Here is an 18,319-nt window from a genome sequence, read left to right on the forward strand (position 1 = left end):
GGCGGCTCGCGTGTGGTACCATGTCGGTGGGAACGGGGCGGTTCCGCTCCCAGTGCCGAGGGAGGTGAGAGGAAACAATACGCTTCCGACGGCCCAGCGTCTGGGTGCTGGCTGTTCGGAGAACGGGCTGCTCTGGCCACCCTTCCCAGCTGTGGATTGCAAGGCTGGTTGTCCTTTTGAGCGTTACGGCATCCATGAGTGAAGCACCTATGAAATGCTGTTTCCTGGCACGCATCTCCTTTTTCCGGAGCAATGCTAGTCCTGTAGTTGGTAATAGTCTGATACAGTAGAGCAGAGGAATGGCGGTGCAAGACCTCCAGCGTAGCAGGTATGTGTTCTGTTTTGGAGCAGGTACGGATACGGGTTTTTGGTAGCAGTGGAATGACACTTGCAGCCAGAGCCAGACCCTCCAGAGTGACAGTCTCCTGTGGGAGGGAGTGGAGAGTACTCGGATTCTCCCTCCAAAGGCAGAGGTTTCGTTCAAATGAGATGAGGGCTGATGAAGGCACCAGAAAGATGAGCATAATTATTTTCTGTGGCAGGCTTGTTTGCAGTCATTAGGAGTTGACAGCACGCTCCAAGGGCGTGGGATCAACGAGGGCGTTCTTCCTACCAGACGGGGTGTATTCTGTTTTGGAGGCCAAATTGGAGAGAAAGCTAGTGTTTGCCTCGAGTCACACTCTGCGGTCCCATCAGCTGCTCCCCCACTGGGGTTGACTTCGGGCTTTGCCCTCGAGACTTCCTGGGCTAATGAGATGTGTTGGCAGCAAGCGGAGGTCTTTCTCCCGCTTTCTTCAGTGTGCGTGCTTGTGGCCTGTGGCCTGCAGCCTGCTCCGGACCCCAGAAACCTCACCGGTGATGGTGAGTGAGGGCACCTAGGTGAACGTCGAGGACAGGGTGGGCGTGAAATCCTCCTGAGACGGGACAGTTGGGGGTGGTGGGCACGTTTGGGAGGCCCAGGCCCTTGGACCCAGTCGTAGGGTCGGCGTTCGCCCGCATGCTTAGGTCGTGGGTGCCTGATGCAGTTCGGGAAAATTGTGGTCAGCAACAGCGTGTGCTTCTCTGTGCTGCTTGGAGCACTGCCCTGCCCCAGCTCATCTTTGGGGTCAGACAAAGGCCTGTGGCCAGGGTTCTGGGTAAGCCACACCGGGACCGGTTTGTCCTACGTGGCTCCCGTAGAAGGGGATTTCTGGGGCTAGTCAGTGGCGGCCTTACCCGAGGGATGGGGCTCTTGATGTGCCTGGAGTAGACGATTCCGAGCTCCTCCCCCTCGGGATTGGAATGAAAAACGGAGGGTCCAGGCCACCCTGGAGTGAAGCAGCAAGAAGGCCTCCCTCCTTGCCTGTGCTCACAGCTGACACGCAGCCCTTACTCTCCTGAGTGGCCTCATAACTCAGCTCTTGGGGAAGTTTCTCAGAGAGACGTGGTAAAAGTGGGCAAGGCCAAGTTCACGGGGATGCACTTTTCTGAGGAGGGGACCTGCCTGTTCTGGGTGGACGGTGAGGGAGGCTGGAGAAAGGGAGTGGGCAGTTAACCTGCCTCGAGTCTTCTCGCCCTTTTCTCCAGCAACGTGGCCAAACCCAGGGTGGCCGCTGCCCTTCACGTCTCAGTGGCCTCACCCGCCCTTCTTCCCAGAGACGTTTGTGTGCGTCCTTCCCAGTCTTTCCTGCTGAGCTTGGAGACGAGAACTCGGTGTGGCTGATGGGGAGCAGGGCCTGAGCCCCAGATGATTCCGAAAGCCCCCTCCCCCCACCGCCTGCCTCCAATCTCAGACCGACCGACGGGTCTCTTCCTGGAGCACCCGGGACATGGCCCAGTGAGCCATGAATCGCCACCATGGGAGGGCAGGAGTAGGGTTGGGGAAGGTGAGGGGCTCCGTTTGAAAGATTGGGGCAATGGAGGTGGGTTCCCCACCCACCCTCTGTCTTGTAGAGACGTGGGGTTTGTAACTAGCTGGTCAGGAAAGGTCACCTGAAGGGGCCACTGTTCTTACCACGGCCTCCACATCCAAGGCACAGCAGGTGTTCGTTCCATTCAGCTGGATATGAATGGGCCTTCTTGTTCTTGGGCCATCATGTCTTGAGCTGATACGGGCTCAGGTCCTTCTCATGGGTGTCGGTGTGGCCGAGAGCCGAGCTGTGAGCACATGGGAGCTGGGGCGGGTATTTGGGGCGGGCAGGGGTCACAGAGAGGGTCCAGGATGCCTTCAAGATGCCTTCCCCCTTCTGAGGCAGCCCCTACCCATGGAGGGACCAGGAGCTTCCAAGGTGGTGGGTGCTGTTTGCGTGGCCCTGGTTGTCCTGGTGCGGGTGCATCTTGTTGCTAGGGGCTTGTTTAAAAAAAGGAATTAACTTGAAAACACAGTGGCCGAGATACTCATTTATTCTTTATGATCACATGGGTGGCTGAGTGAAATTTTTATTTTGGAAGTTCACCAAATGAGTTGGGAGGTTCCTCAGACTTGGAAGTTCATCACTAGGAACCCTCAGTGGCATTTGAAGATGGGGCGGGGCAAGGAGGCATTGGTCCCTTCCTTCTCAACCTTGGAGTAACCATCTCCCTTGCCAACCACTTGGCTGGGACAGGCCTAGGACCTGCTCAGTGGCAGTGCCTGGCCAGGAGCTGGAGGAAGCCTCAGTCGAGGGGCTTCATGAAACTTCTTTGCTCAGGGAACTTCTCTTCCAGCTGAGCACCTGCACGTTTGTAAACTACTCTGGAACAGAGGTCCCCTGCACTCCTTGTGTAGCGGGTGTAACTTTGAACAAGGTTAGCCCTGACTGGAGGTGCTACTATAGTTAAGCTACAGAGAAGGGGATTTTAATCCTGGGGAGCCTTCCAGCGACTCAGAACCCTCTCACCTCGTTTAGGCCTCACTGGGCATGGCTCAACCATGGTGAGGGTGCTTTGCTGCCACAGTGACTTGTAAATGTTGCTGTGCTGATGCTTCTGTGAGGTGATGCTATGGTACAACCATAATGCATTTGGGATATAGGTGCTGTGAGTCATAGGACCATGCTGCAGGGACCACGTTCACATCTTGCTTAGACTGGGTGACCAAGGGCACATGGCTTCCCACTTTTAGAAGGGCCAAAAGTAGCAATGATGGCAAAGCCTGATGGTTAGGATCCCCGTGTATCTATTTATCTCCCCATCTCCTTTGCCCTCCAGGGTCATCCTCCTGTGGGTCGTGGTTAGAACAGTCTTTGAGAAGCTCCAAGTGACACGGAGCCTCTACCCCATAGCTGGTGGCCATGGGCATCTTGGGCAGTCGGGGTGGGTGTCCTTCAGGGTTATTAGTGGCCTGGGTAAGGTCACACTAGCGTAAGGTCTTGGGGGGCCTTAGCTGAGGGGAATTGAGATCTTTGCCCTAAAAGGCTCCGGGGTTGGGGGAAGGGTGGATGGACCTAGTTTGGAAAAAGAAACTTTCAAATTGGACATGGGGGTTCTTAAGGTAGCCCATCCATTCCTCCATGGATGCCCTCCCACGGAGCTTTTAGGGAAGGCTGATTGGACCAGATTGGACCAGAGAAGTCCAATGGTGTAACCAGCAGGGCTCACCTCTTAAAATTTCCTACATTTCAGGCCTGAGATTCAGGCTGGTCTGAAAGTCTTGGCATCTTTTGGTTAAAGGGATTTTTCCAGCCTTTCTCTGTGCTGAGCCCGGCCCGTGATTATGAAGCCCACCCCTGGAGGGAGGCTAGCAGTAACATTCCCACTTTACAAGTGAAGGGGGCCGAGTTGTAAAGCGGCGCCATTCCTGCCCGAGTGCTTAAGAGGGTCACAGAGCAGCCGGAGTGAGAGTTGCAGCACGCCGTCTTCACCGGGCCTGCGGTAGCCTGGGCTGCATCACCCGTAAGCACAGGCCAGGTGTTTGGGGTTTCTCCTGCTGCCATGGCAGGAGACCCTCGCGGTTGGGGTGATTCCACCATTCCGGCAAGAGTAGATGGGGATCTGCCCCACCTTGGGATACCCTTGGAGAAAAGCTAAGTGTGTTCCACCATTGAGAGCACAGGTTAGGCTAGCCCAGGCCAGGGTGAGGTTCATCCCCACAACTGGCTGCCATTAAATGCTGGGAATGCCCCCAAGAGAGGCTGATCAGGGGACCAGCCGGCTGGGCAGAAGTGGGAGTGATACTTGAAGTGGTCTAGGGAGAGGAGGAGAAATGCGAGCAGCATGTGAGGGGTGTGTCCATGATTTCATCTAGAAAAACGGGCTGTGGGAGCTTAGCTCAGGTGTTAACGAAATACCAAACTCATACACCCACCCCCACCCCCGGCCGGTGATGGACACAGGGTCATCTTCGGGGAACTCTTTAACAGCACAGTGATCATTATGGAATTCTTTGTGTGTTAGAAACAATGTGACTAGCAAAGCAGTTGAACTGTTTCTTTGGCTAGAGCAAAAGTGAGGAGTGATGTTAGGCTGGGCTGATTGGAGGAAAAGCCCCAAGTGGATGCTAGATTGAGCAGAGGGGCCAGGAGCAACACAGGCGGAGCTGGGGTGTGAGCAGTTCAGCCCTGCCCGCCGCAGCCCCCCCACCCCACCCCCATGAAGGGGGTTGGAGTCTTGTCTTTGAAATGTCCTTAGATGCTTGTTGCCTGGGAAGGAAGGCGTGGAGACGTGCCAGGTGGGTGACTGGTGTCACTGAGGGCCTTCTTCCTAGACAGGAAATAGGAGCAGCCCCTCGATGGCAGTGAAATGCTTTTCCCCCCACGGGTGTGGAAAGAGGACAGACGGACTTGTAGCAATCTGGTTGAGTTCTTTGAAATTGCCGTTGACCCTTGTGTGTGCACCAGGAAGCCTTTCCTTTCCCTTTGCCAGGCTCCTCTTGCCTTGGTCTCCCCAGCTTCCCAGCCTCCCAGCATTCTTTCCCTACCCTTTTTCTTCACCCTCGCCCCTGCTGACCCAAGTGAACATTGGTGCTATGTCTGTGTAGATGGCAGTTGGGGGCTATTTGGTCTCTTGATGACATCAGCCTTTTTTGTTTACTAGCAGCTGTTTCCATAGTCATTTGTAGCTCTGCCCTGATTGGTTGGATCTTACTGTGAGGTCACTCACCCCCCTTTAAAAGTAAGCCACCTTGGAGAGTTAAGCAGTTAGGGAGTGATCTCACATGCCTATAGACGGATGGTGTAGATGCCTCACCTTGACCCTTGAAGGATGGATTGTGAGTGGACTATGCGCCTCATTTTCTGCTTTCTTTGCTGGTTGTGTTCAGCTGTCCTTCCTTCGGGACGTCTTTCTGAGGGTTTTGTGCTTCCGGCGTGTGAGGCCCCTGGTCTCCAAAGGGGGGCGGTCTGTTGGTAGCAGATTGCCTTGGGCATGGGGGTCCTGCCTGCTCCTGGTGACCTTTGTTCCCTCCTTTCCGGGTTGTCTCCCCTCCCCTAGGGGAGTGTTATGATGGAAGCAAAGCTGACCGCTTTGAAGCCCTAGAAGACAGTGATCTTCCTGAGGACATGGACACGGAGCCCCCCAGAGAGTCCCCCGCCGACCAGGCGGCCCCGGACGCGTCACGCAGCCCCACCCTCCGGCTGAACAGAAAGCGCAAGGTGTCTGGCGATAGGAACCACACTGAGACCACTGGGCTCCCGGAGGACTCTCTGCTGAAAGCCAAGCGGAGACGGGTCTCCAGAGGTGAGCTTGGTTTGGCTTCGGGCCCGCAGGGCACCCTACGGAAGTCCTGGAGCGGAGCAGTGGAAAGTTCCAGTCCCACCCTGGAGCCCTGGGGGGAGCCACTCACACCTCCCCACCCCCCACCCCCATCCCACCCCCCACCCCCCCAAAGCCAGGTGCAGGGGCTGGAGCCCAAAGGTGGCCAAAGGCAAATAGGCCCCCTCCCGAGACTTGGTGACAAGTTCCAGCCAACACAGTGACCACACCCGTCCCCTCCCCCCACCCCTGTTAGTGATGTGTAAGACAGTTTGTTCCCCACCCCCACCCCTTCCCCGGGGGGCTTCTTCATTAATTTGTAGTTACTTCTCCATTAGCTGACTGGCCTGAGAGGGAAATGACAAACAGTTCCTCTAACCACTTAGAAGAGCCACATTATAGTGAGCTGACCAACCTGAGGTGTGCATTGAATTAACAGGGCTCCATCCCAGAAAGCAGCGCCGCTTGCTGCACCTTAGAGAACGGGGGGAGCAGAGAGCAAACCTGGCCGGCAGGGCAGGACGGAAGTGACCCAGGCGGTTCAGCCTGCGGTCACCCCCCAGGGCAATAGCATCTCCAAAGAGAAACCTGGCAGGAAAAGGGCAGAGGGCAAAAGCAACAGCAGCTGGTTGGAGGAGTCCCTTAAATGCAGTGACAATGAACAAGGTACACACGGGGCGGGGGGCGCTCCTGGAGGGTGGATCACTCGCCCTCTGTGGGAAACGGCCCTGGAGGGGACCTGAGCGCCATCCAAGTTGACAAGAGTAGCGTGTGGCGAGCGGGGAGTTTTCTTCATGAGGTCCTTTCAGCCTGCACACTTCCTTATGGAATGGACAGTGAGGCGGGAGCTCGACTTCCTGGGCTGCTCCTCATCACCCAGCCCGCGGCTGGGCAGGAAGGGAAGTCTTGGGTGACCCCGGGCGCTTGTCAGTGCCCTCATTCCAGCCTCAGGCTGTCCCCAGTCGCCCTGTCCCAAGCACCCAGGCCCCCCACGGGTGGGGACGGGAGCGCACGAAGGGCTGGCTTCTGCCCTCTCTTGCGGCCCTTTGAAGCGACTTGCCATTTGGCGTTTCGTGGGTTAGCCTATTTGCCGGTTGAATGTGGGATAATTAAAATATTAGTGCTTTGAAAACATAATTGGTATATCTTTAAAAACTGAATCTGCTCCAACGATCAGTGCTAACAATGGGCTTTTCTTTCCTCACCGGCTACAACTGTGTAACGCCCGCTGCTTCTCCCCCTGACAGATGTGCTGTGCACGGACGGAGAAATGGATCGGCAGCCTTCGCCCCTGCCGCAGAAATACACCGACAACAGCGAGAAACCATCCGCGAAGCGACCGTGCAAAACCAAGCATTTGATCCCTCAGGAGCCCAGGCGGGGCTTGTCGCTGCCAGGGGACTCCTACGTGGACAATGCGGATGGCAAGGTACCTCTTGCCCCTGGCTCTCCCCCGCCCCCCGGGCCTGTGCAGGCACATCCCACCTGCCTACTTCTCTGCTTCTGGGGACAAAGCTTTCCTTTTCCTGAACCCCTCCCCCAAAAATGTCACTGCCCCTTCCTAGGGGACCTGTCTCCTGGGTGGCGGTGAAGTTTCCAGCGAGTAAAAATGCAGCCCCTTCCTCGCGCCCCGCCTCCCTCAGACAGAGAGGAGGAAAAGTGCTTTCCTCCACTCAGGAGCGGCCCGAGCCCAGTTCCGACTATGATCTTTCGCCGGCCAAGCAGGACCAGAAGCCCTTGGACCGTTTGCAGCAATTGTTACCATCTTCCCAGGTCTTGCAGCTGACATGCTCAAGCTCCCCTCCAGAGACCACCCAGTCCCGCCCGATGCCACCGGAAGCGCGGAGACTTATTGTCAATAAGAACGCAGGCGAGACCCTCCTACAGCAGGCCTCCCGGCTTGGCTACGAGGTGAGCATCCTTGTGGGTGCCCCGGATCAGGATCCGCCGGCTGCTGCTCCTTGGGTGGGGGACACACTGGCTGGGGATGGGGGGCGGGTCTCAGAGCCCAGCCCCCTCCACGTGGCGGGCTGGGCTGGGTGTTCCAGCAGGGTGTTTGCGTTGGCCCCGCTCACACTGCGGGCTCTTTGGTGGCTTGTTCAGTCGTGGTGTGAAAAGAAAGGCAGGCCTCTCTGATGTTCCGTTCCCGTTCAGGCAGGTAGGCTGCTTTGGCCAGTCCGGCTCACTTATCTCTGATATAAAATCTGACCTAACCCAGGGCTTGGCGACCAGGGGAATTTTAATGAGCCCTTTTGGATTCTGAATAGCAAGAAGGAGAGTAGTTATTAGCTCTACTAACTTGTGCTGTTTGGGGCAGAGTGATGTCCCTGTGGGGTAGCGGGTGGGAAGTGTCTGTGCAGAGTAGGGGTGGGAGTGGGGCAGACCTGAGCAGTCTCTTTCTGAGAGGGCACGGGAGCCGAGGGCTGATGGGCGGGGAGCAGGGGTTGAGCCTTGCACAGAACTCCCTGTCCACACTGCTGTATCCCAACCCAGCACGGCTGATGACAGTGATGGCCTCTATTGCTAGAGCAACATAGAAAGAGAGCTGATATCTGCCTAAGCCCGTGTGATCTGTAGTAACTCCTTTCACCCTGTTAACATCTTCACTTGGGAGTAACGAGTACTAGCCCACTCTCGGATGAGGAAACTGAGCCTCAGAGGGGTTAGCTGATCCCCGTACAGGTAGCAATCCAGCAGTGCTCCACAGCCCACCACGCTCCTCAGCAAGACTGGCTCACACTGGAATTGCCCTTTTTACAGTTCAAAACCTCTGTGAGACAGATGCCTCTCCATGCCCTGTGCAGTTCCCCCACCATACTTGTCAGTAGCAATTGTGATGTGATAGCCCACAGGGCAAAGGCATTTTTCTGTGCTGGCATCAGCCCTCTGGGAGTTGAATGGTGACAGTAAAACGCGGTTCAGCAGGCTGAGCGTGGAGGTGTGGCTGAGCACTGGGGTGGCAGGACCCAGGCTGGCCCGGAGCCCTGGCGCCCACACCCTCAGCCAGCTCTGTGCCCCTGTCCCCCGTCTCCCGTCGTGTCCCCCCACCCCGGTCCATAGTGCCGTGAGCCCTTGGAAGTGTGCCTGCCTTGGCCCTAAGGCCTGACTGTGGGTGGGAAGTTGGAAGCACTAGGGCTATGCTTAGTTTGGGGTGTTTTGTTGTTGTTGTGGGTTGAATGTGCTCTTGTGTATATCTACACGTCTCTTGGAGACCTCTCCATTAGCTAGAGAGCACTTTCTGGTAGTTAGCGCAGTTACTTGCAGGTGAAGTCCAAGGAGCACCCAGTTGGTTTCCCAAGAGCTGAGAGCGGGCGCCTGGGAGGACAGAGCAGATGTTGCACATAGTGTTGAGCTAGACCCCCTGTGGTTGAGAAAATAGTCTCCTTGCTTCCAGCAAACGCTGGAGGTGGTGGGGGAGACCCCTAACCCCAACTTTTGGGTTAGGGTTGAAAAAGTAGACTCCCGCTTCCAGCAAATGCTGGAGATGGGGGTGGCGGGGTGCTGCTGCACCCGCCGTGGAGGGCGGGGCTCCGAGCCCCACCTGTGAACTTGGCATCATTTCCAGCAGCCTCCCTTTGGGACCAGAGACGTCAAAAGACCCTCGTTGGTCCTCTAAGACAGTTTCCATTTTGGTTTGGTGGCTCTGAGGCCTGGGCCAAGGGGCACTTGATCCATACTTTTTTAGGCTACCTGGCCTTTGATTGCACAGGAAGCCTTGGGAATGTTTAGGGTCGGATTTGTTTTTTTCTTCAAATGTAAATTTCAATATGTAGATTCCACAGATCACCAGTGTTGATGCTGAACATTGTGACAAGTAGATGAACGCTTTCAACTTTGAATCCAACTTTCTGGGATTTCTCTGGGCAGAATTTTAAATGTTGGGATGATGGCCCAGTTGGGAGATGTGGCAGCTTCAACCTTTTAAAATTGAAGGACAGTTTGCTTAAGCAGATAAGGGTGTGGTTTGGGAGGGTTTTCCTGAAGTTTTGTCTTTAGCATTCTTGGTTATTTTCTTCTGCTTAGCCAAAGATACCATGTGCAGTATAAAGGCTGTCTGAGCTTTATGTCATGATAATCTGGTTCTGGAGGTTTAGAAACACACTCTGGCTTCAGATCCGCGTTAAATAGATCACTTGGCCAAAGATCTCAAACCTTTCCCTCCTGGGAAAAAGGCTTCTATTTCTTAGGCTAAAACGCCAGTGTGCAACCACATGCTTGTGCCTTTAGTGGTGATGGTTAAATTTTCTATGAATTGAATAAGTCATGTTTTTTAAAAAGTTAATGAGGCATTTAATTAACTCACAACGCCGGGCTTATGGCCTTTATGGTTACATTTTGCGGGTAGTGGCATTCGGTTTATAGCCGCTGAACAGAGAGCTGTCCGACAAAAGCAGTTTGACTTTGCTCGGGAATGGCTGGGCTGCCCTTCAGACACTCCCGTTTATTTCTAGCGGAGAAAATAAACCAAGGAATGTGTTGCGTCGACAGACTCGCCCCGCCTCTTCACTGTCAGTTAGAGAAAGTGTTGGTGGCGACGGTTGCCATCCATTTAGAGGCCATCACCCTCCTAGCTAGGAGAGTGTAGTTAGCCCACTTGACCCCCAACAGAGAAGGCCTGTGGGATGCTCGTCACAGCTGGATTGCATCCCTCTAACTGGGGCCCTCTTGGGCCTTTTGAATCTTCCCAGCTGACCAGGTACCAAAGACCTGAGTTATAGGTCTAGTACTTCATGTTAATTGAACTTGGGGTTTAATATCTCTGGGCCTCAGTTTCCAAGTGTTGAATGAGGATAGTACTACCTTCCTTTCCTGCTATCTCCTGGGTTCCTGTGGGTGACAGAAGACGTCCTCATCTGGGGAAATGAGAAGCACTGTGTAAATAGTGGGATCAACGTGGTTGAGTTAGGACAGCCCGTGGCCAAAAGTCTGACCTGGCCGTGGGGCTACTGCTGCCTTTGCTGCCATCTTCCAGGAGAAGAGAGTTGACTTACCCACCAGCTTGGACGGCCTTTCATTTCTAGGTACCCTTGAATCTGCCCTAGTAGTGATGAAGGTTTCCAGGCGAAGGCCATGATTGTCACAGCAAATAAACCCTGGGTTGAGTAAATTGATGTGTGCACAGCAGTTGGTGGCCTTCAGACCTGATCCCAGAGCCACGTGACAGGGCCTCTCCCTGGCTGGGGCACACAACTCATTAGCTTGCAGCCGTCCACTCAAGTCTGGCTAGTGAGGGCCTGCTAAAAGCGCAGCAGCTTCATGCGGTATCCTGGATACCAGGGCTCGGGGCCTGGGAGCCCAGAGGATTGTGGGCTTTCTGGCAGGTTGGGATGTAAACGGAGAAACGCATTCGTGGGCGTGCCTCTTCTCTTCCTCCTCTTGTTTTGGAAGGGAGCTGCTGCAGTGACCTGAAGTAACAGGGCACCGATGGCCAGGTTTACCAGCATGCCCCATTGGGTTCACGTGGTAAGCAAATGGAACATTCTAGTTCGCTCCCAAGTGAGTGGTCACCTTTGATTGGCGTGTCCTCCAAAGGGCATAAAAGGCTTTACAGAACCCATCTCGCACTTATGGGCGGCTAGAATGACGCCCTTTTTGGGTTTAACAGATGAGTTACCTGAGAGATGTCACAAGGAGGCCTGTTCTGACCCCATCGCATCCCCCCTTACCCTGCAGACCATGTGTTGGGCCACATGCACGTTCTGCCTACTCCCAGCTCTCAGAACCTGCCGGCTCTCTGCTGGGCACGACTTACCCAGTATAAACAGTATAACGTGTTTTCTGGTGGCAAATGCTTTCGATGTGTCTGAAAACTTTCTTAAGGTAATAAAACATTGAATAAGTTCCTGCTCTGCTTACTGGGAGTGGTTCATATTAATATTTTAACAAGCCAAAGAAAGAAGGTTAATAACAGTGATTCTAATGCACAGTGTTGACACAGAACATCTCCGGGGTGGGGGGTGGGGCGGTGACCATTTTATTTGATTCTTGAAATGTGGAGGTTGCAGCCTGTGGTGTATCAGGTTCCTGTCATTAACTTGGGGCAGAATCAGTCTAAAATTTTCATATTTACTCGAGAGGGTGGAGTGAGGCAAAATAGAGGGTGGGGTTATTGGAGGCATTTTGTGTCATTCCTCGAGGATGGAGGGGGAGAGCTTCTCTTTAACTCTACTTAACGTACAGACAAGAGCATCTGAGGCCCAGGTTCTGATTTGGGGTCTTAACAAGGGGCGCGAGGATGTAGCTGACCTGGGTGTCCCTGCTTCTCTAAGCTGGGGAATGTTCTCCGGCTGATTTAAGCTCTCTTTAAGTGTTGGTCATCCATACTTTGATCTAAACTTGTGTTATCGTCCACTGCCACTGACCGAACAGACCCATCAAGTGAGAATGGTCTGTGCTTGGCAATGTGTCATCTAAGATGTTAGCAGCCGTGACACCTCTGTACTGGTCACGTCGGCCCCTGGGCTGAGGGCTTTCATCGCTATCCGAATGCGTCCTCTCAGCAGCCCTGTGGAAGCTTGGAGAAGTTCAAGGGTAACTTGCCCATGGCCAGGCCACTGGTGCAGCAGAGCCTTAGACAACACTGTCTGCATCTCCAAGCCCGCCCTTCTCACGCACTCTCGCCCCCCACCAGGATGCCTGCCGCCTGCCCGCGCCATGGTGGGCTTTTGGCCCCGAGGATGTATGCCTTTGAAAGTGGGCACCGCCAAGCTATGGGGAGGTCACGCTTACAAGGTTCACTGTATCGTGGTCTGATGGTATCTCCTCTCCTCTCCTCTCCCCGTAGGAAGTGGTCTTGTACTGCCTGGAGAACAAGATTTGTGATGTGAACCACCGCGACAACGCAGGTTACTGTGCCCTGCACGAGGCTTGTGCAAGAGGTTGGCTCAACATCGTACGACACCTCCTTGAATATGGCGCCGATGTCAACTGCAGTGCCCAGGATGGAACCGGGTCAGTGGCGGTCTTGCTCTTGGCCTGGCCCTGCTGGGGCATAGGCAGTGGTTCTCAGGGTGTGCGGGGAACCCCAGAAGGAAAGATGGAGAGTGAGTGCCATGTAAGCACACTGGTGGCGGAGTCCTCTAGAATGGAATCGGACAGATCTTTCTGGCAAATTTACATAGAACTTTAAAAGTCTGTGACGCTCTTATGGACAGAAGTCCCTGAAAATGTTGAGCCTGCATGAATAATCAGGGGTGTTCTCTTTTAAGACCCTGGACTCTTCACCAGCGTCTGTTGAATCTCAATCTTGAACATATATGTGAGTTGAAAGTTGCAGGAGTACAGACAGGTCCAGTGGCAACTGGCTTGATAGGACCTGCCGTGTCCACCCACATCCCCGGGCCTGGCCCCCACTCTGTCCTTGACCTCGGTTTATTGGCCAGAGGCCCAGGTCTGAGTCAGCCCAAGCATCTTCCTGGTTGTACCTGGGATGCCACCACGAGGCAGGGCACTGGGGCTTTCCTGACGGTCATAAAATGAGCAAAACCGTAAGGTATTTGGTGGTTCATGGTTTCCAAATAGCATCCTTTCTGGATGGGACTGTGAACAGTGTTCCTGACCCCAGTGGACACGAGCAGGAGGACTCTGTATCCTCCTGAGAACTCGCCCTGCCTGTCGACTGCTTCTGGGCGAGAGGGTTGATCACTTATCTCCAAATTGGTTTCAGGAGAGGTTCCACTTTGCCCCTAGTTTCTTTTTTTTTTTTTTTTTTTTTCTTTTTGCGGTAGGCGGGCCTCTCACTGTTGTGGCCTCTCCCGTTGCGGAGCACAGGCTCCGGACGCGCAGGCCCAGCGGCCATGGCTCACGGGCCCAGCCGCTCCGCGGCATATGGGATCCTCCCAGACCGGGGCACGAACCCGCATCCCCTGCATCGGCAGGCGGACTCTCAACCACTGCGCCACCAGGGAGGCCCTGCCCCTAGTTTCTTTTACAAACTGCACTTTTTGGGTTTTGTTTGTAATGGTGTAACAATGGCTTGTCGTATCTGCTTCCGTGGTGCTGGGGTTCTTCCCCCCAGCCCGCCGTATGTTACCTTCTTACAGTCTGTCACTATTTAGTTCATTGGAAACGTTTTCATCGTGGCCTGAGTTCCTCCTTGGGCCATGCATTAAGAGAGATTTGCATTGAAGAATTAGGCCTGAGATGGTCCCTTCACCTGTCCCGTAAAGGGTTATGTGTTGAAATAACAGAGTAATTTGTCGCAGCGACCGTACACTCACCTCCTCGGTGAAATAGCGCGCCTACGAGGCTTGGCCACACACGCTCGATTTTGCCCCGTGTCCTTAGAAGCAAGCGTCGCGTGCACAGGTGTAATCCCCCGCACCTCTCCTAGGCCTCTCCACGATGCTGTCAAGAATGATCATCTCGAAATTGTCCGCTTGCTCCTCTCCTATGGTGCCGATCCTACCCTGGCTACGTACTCAGGTAGAACCATCAAGAAAGTGAACCACAGCGAACTTCTGGAGAAGTTCTTAACAGGTACAGCAGAGGTCAAGACACGGTCTTGTTGAAGCATCTAGACGGTGACTTCACAGCCTTTCACCTGGGTTCCCCCTACCCCCACCCCCCGTTTACTCTAAGTGACCCTTTACTGGGAAAAGCGGCCCAACGTTAGTCTGTCAAAGAAGAGATACATACTTTGAGTTTTGCGAGGTGGGGGGCTGGAAAACTCTTAGCTAGCCAGGCTAGCTTTTGTTTGGCAGGCTGGGGCGGTGAGGCGGGCAGTCCCTCAGGAAGGCGGGTGGACGCGTGGGGAGGTTTCAGTCAGATACCTGGAGGCGTGTGCAGTGGGACTTGTCAGGAGGTGACACCAGTCCCAGCGTGAGATGTTCCCAAACTCCAGCAGCATTTGCCTCTTACCAGCAGGCGTTATCTTGTTTCTCTTTCTCTCTCTCTCTCCCCCTCTCTCTCCAGACTGTTTAACTAACCTGCAGGCTCCTGACGACGGTAGCCCCGGTTGCTCTTCGGAGTTCTCTGGCAGCTGTGTGTGCTGAGCAGCCTTGTTCGTTTCAGTTGGGCTTGTGGGGGTGGGGGTGGTGCTGTGAGCAGGACTTGCTTGGGAAAGAATTTTTCCAGGGTCCTTTTTGGCGAACAGCTGGAATCTTGCTCCAGCTTACTGACCTCTCTCTTGTTTGCCCCCCCGGTTAGAACCAGATGATGAAAGTGGTTACGATGTTTTAGCAAATCCCCCAGGACCGGAGGACCGGGATGACAGCAACGAGGCCTATGGTGACCTATTGGAATCTGAATTTTCCCAAGACCCCCTTTTGCCGTGTTATAACGTCCAGGTGTCCGTCGCTCAGGGGTGAGCGTGGCCAGCGTGTGGTCGAGAGCCAGCCCAGCTGCTCTGTGGGGTGGCAGGAGTTAGAAATCCCCTTCAGCAGATGAGGGTGGCTGGGTTGGGGGGTGAGTGAATTCCTCACCAAGTGTCCACCGACCTCACATAATGCAGTGGAACTTTTCCAGAAAAGTTTGGGGGGTGGGAGGGCTCCCCAGCCAACTGCCCTCATTGGAACACACCCCTAGAGCCCAAAGGACACGGGAGTCAGCGACTGCAATTGCAGTTTCAGTCAGTAAACTCTTGGGGAAGGGATCCTCCCCAAACGGCTACCATAGGGGCCTTCCAAGGCGCGTGAGGTCCACGGGACGATACTGATGTGTACCCTCTTCTCGTATAAGATTAGAGAAAGCCGTATGTGGCACCTGGGATCTTATGTGTCTTCAGATTTGCTTAGATCGAGTCTTGTCCCCACGGTCGGGCCACTGTGCCCCATGACCAACCCTTCGGAGTGAACACATCAGGAGACCTTGCTCTGCTGTGTGTTGACCCCGGTGCTTAAGGAGTAGCATCCTCCTTGGACTCTGAGGCTGGGAACGTGTCTGCCTTTGTGGTGACATTCTATTCGGGATAGAGATGATAAAGCGTGGCAGGATATCAGGAAGGATTGTACCACCTCCCTTCTCGAAAAATCCTCACTCCCGGCAGCATTGAGGGGCGGGTTGGAGGTGTGGGAAAGGAAAGGAAAGCCAGGTGACCTCGAGTGTTTCTCATGCTCTCTCCGTGAGGGCCGGAGGAGAGGAGAGGTCCAAGAGGTGTTTGCCATCTCCCTTGGGTTGGCATACAGACTGGTTTTCCCTAGTGACTAGAACGGGGTGCACTTACTTGGAGAGGGGTGACCTGAGTTGTGACCAGAGCCAAGGCAGCACTGGGGTGGCCTGCAACGAGGCTCATTCAGGGGCGCTGCTCCTGCTTTTGTCTAAGTTGGCTGATCCGCCCTAGGTGGCCTCTTAACACATGCACATGAGTCCAGAGTTCCCCCGCTAGAAGTAGATCTTCCGGGCTTCCCTGGTGGCACAGTGGTTAAGAATCCGCCTGCCAGTGCAGGGGACACAGGTTCGAGCCCTGGTCTTGGAAGATCCCACATGCCACGGAGCAACTAAGCCCATGCGCCACAGCTACTGAGCCTGCGCTCTAGAGCCCGCGAGCCACAACTAGAGAAAGCCCGTGCGCAGCAACAGGCCCAACGCAGCCAAAAATAAATAAATAAATAAAATTAAAAAAGAAAAAGAAGAAGAAGTAGACCTTCTAAGGACAGTGAGAGGTGGGGTGGGGGTGGGGTAATCAAAGTGGAAGTAGCAGGCCCTTTCCCCGCCAGGAGACGGGTAGTTCGTAGTTGGGAGCGCCTCTAATTTTGCTGGAAACTCAAACCACTGTCCTTTCTCTTGTGTAGGCCTCGTAACTGGCTGTTGCTCTCAGACCTGCTCAAGAAACTGCAAATGTCCTCCTGCATATTCCGCTGCAATTTCCCAAATGTGAAAATCGTCACCATCGCGGAGGCCGAGTTCTGCCGGCAAGTGTCAGCAAGTCTCTTATTCTCTTGCCCCAAAGACCTGGAGTCCTGTAATCCAGAAAGTAAGGAGCTCTTAGATCTGGTGGAGTTCACGAACGAGCTTCAGACTCTGTTGGGCTCATCCGTGGAGTGGATCCTCCCCAGAGACCTGGACTCAGACGACGACTGGTGAGCTCGCCGGGGCCCGCCGTGTACAGTGTGTCATGGTGTTAATCCTTGTGCATATGTGTCCTAATACGACTATTTCTGTAAAGAAAGGACACTATGAGACACGACTCCAGTCGGAAGGACTTCAAAACATGTTTTTTTCTTTTTAAAATTTTAAGTCAGTTTTTATGAAGTTGTTAATAAAGTTTCTTTACTTTTCAATGTACACATGCTTCGGAATATGTTTGTTTTTACTCGGAACAATTGTTTCTTTTCTTTTTTAAGGAGAAAAAAAAAAGGCAAAGGAGCTCCACACTTTGACTTAATTTCATACAAAGCTCCGACGACAGAGGCCATAACTGTTGAGAGTTGCTTTTGGGGCAAATTAAACCAGTAAAATTTTAAACTCTTCCTGCATATTAAAGGGATTGAATAAATTGGCCACTTTGGTGCACCTGTGTCCTGCGAATTGTCCAGTTGGAGATGGAGGTTTAGAAAGTGAGTTTCAGTCTTGTTTAAGTCTCTTCCCATCAGACTGGTCTCGTGATTTCCTACACACCATGTTACTTCCTGTCTACCTTGCCTTGGTGTTGTTCATGCCTGGATTGTCTCCTGTACCTGCTCAAACCTTGGTCCATTCTCGTTTGTACCATGGAAGTTTGTCATGCTGGATACTGTCAGAACTAATTTTACTTAAGTTTGCGTTAAGGTGCAAAGCACACGTTTTGTATATTTTCTGTTTTTTGTGTTTGTCTATATTTTATGGTTTCGCTTCAAGAAATATTATGGGACGGGAAATAGCAAGATGTAAAGAGCAAAAAAGTCATCATTCTCTTTCAATTGTTAGAACATCTATCTGCAATCATAATTATGATGCCCTGTGGTATGTGTTAAAATAGGAAATACACGTAACGTCCCGTAGGAGCAGCAAACTCAGTGGTGTTGGTGAGGGTGTGTCATGGAAGTAATCACAAAGCAGGTGACTGTTGGTTGGGGTCCTGCAACATTAGTGTGCCTTCCCTGTGTCCAGTAGTGGTCTGGAGGGGTCAGGAAGCCTGCCTTTGAATTTGAGGGAACAGAGGGTTTGAGGTCCTCTCTCTTCTACTGCTCTAGTACACTGCATAGCAGCAGTATACTGGGTTTATAGTTGACGTTGAAATCGCTGATTGATCATTAAGATTGGGATGTATCTTTGGAAATGAAAATAGGAAGAATCGTATGCTTTTTCTTTTTTTTCTTTTTTTTCCTATATCTGAAAAAGTATGTAGTACTTTGCTGAGTGGTTGGGAATAACGTTTGCAGTATTCAGTGTATTCAGTTTTAGTATCTAAGTAGAATTAAACTGTTGCTGTAAACTGGAATAGCGCTTTGTTACTGACAAGTTTTAGAATGCATCTGTTCGTCAATTACCTGTTTGGGAAGATTGTAGTTAATGATTTTGAGAATGTGGCTATAAACCTCCAACTGACTCAAGAAAAGCAAATAAGTCAAGATTGACAAATGTATAGGCTCTTCATCTTATTGTGTGTGTGGGTTTTTTTTTTTTTCCTTTTAGTTATTTGTCAAGGTATAAAGAATTCTATCACACGTAAGACAAGTTAAGTAAACTTAACGGGGTGTGTTCTGACATGGCATGGAGCAGATCCCATGGCCTAGATCTTAAAGGTGATTTT

The 18,319-nt window shown here is 53.0% G+C and overlaps 2 protein-coding genes across 2 annotated transcripts in view; both read left to right on the forward strand.

Moving 5' to 3' along the window:
- Positions 1 to 18,319, forward strand: part of LOC309807669 (interferon regulatory factor 6-like) — a 1,069,421-nt gene that overhangs the window by 11,336 nt on the left and 1,039,766 nt on the right. The window lies entirely within an intron of this gene.
- On the forward strand, positions 7,434 to 17,053 carry LOC309808399 (BCL-6 corepressor-like). The gene is made up of 5 exons (XM_082628693.1): positions 7,434 to 7,560; positions 12,434 to 12,600; positions 14,074 to 14,127; positions 14,797 to 14,953; positions 16,380 to 17,053. The coding sequence occupies exons 2-5, from the start codon at positions 12,561 to 12,563 to the stop codon at positions 16,669 to 16,671; spliced, it is 543 nt and encodes a 180-aa protein (XP_082484819.1). The 5' UTR covers positions 7,434 to 7,560; positions 12,434 to 12,560; the 3' UTR covers positions 16,672 to 17,053.

Source organism: Mesoplodon mirus (assembly GCF_964341445.2).
Source record: "Mesoplodon mirus genome assembly, chromosome: 7".
NCBI lineage: Eukaryota > Metazoa > Chordata > Mammalia > Artiodactyla > Ziphiidae > Mesoplodon > Mesoplodon mirus.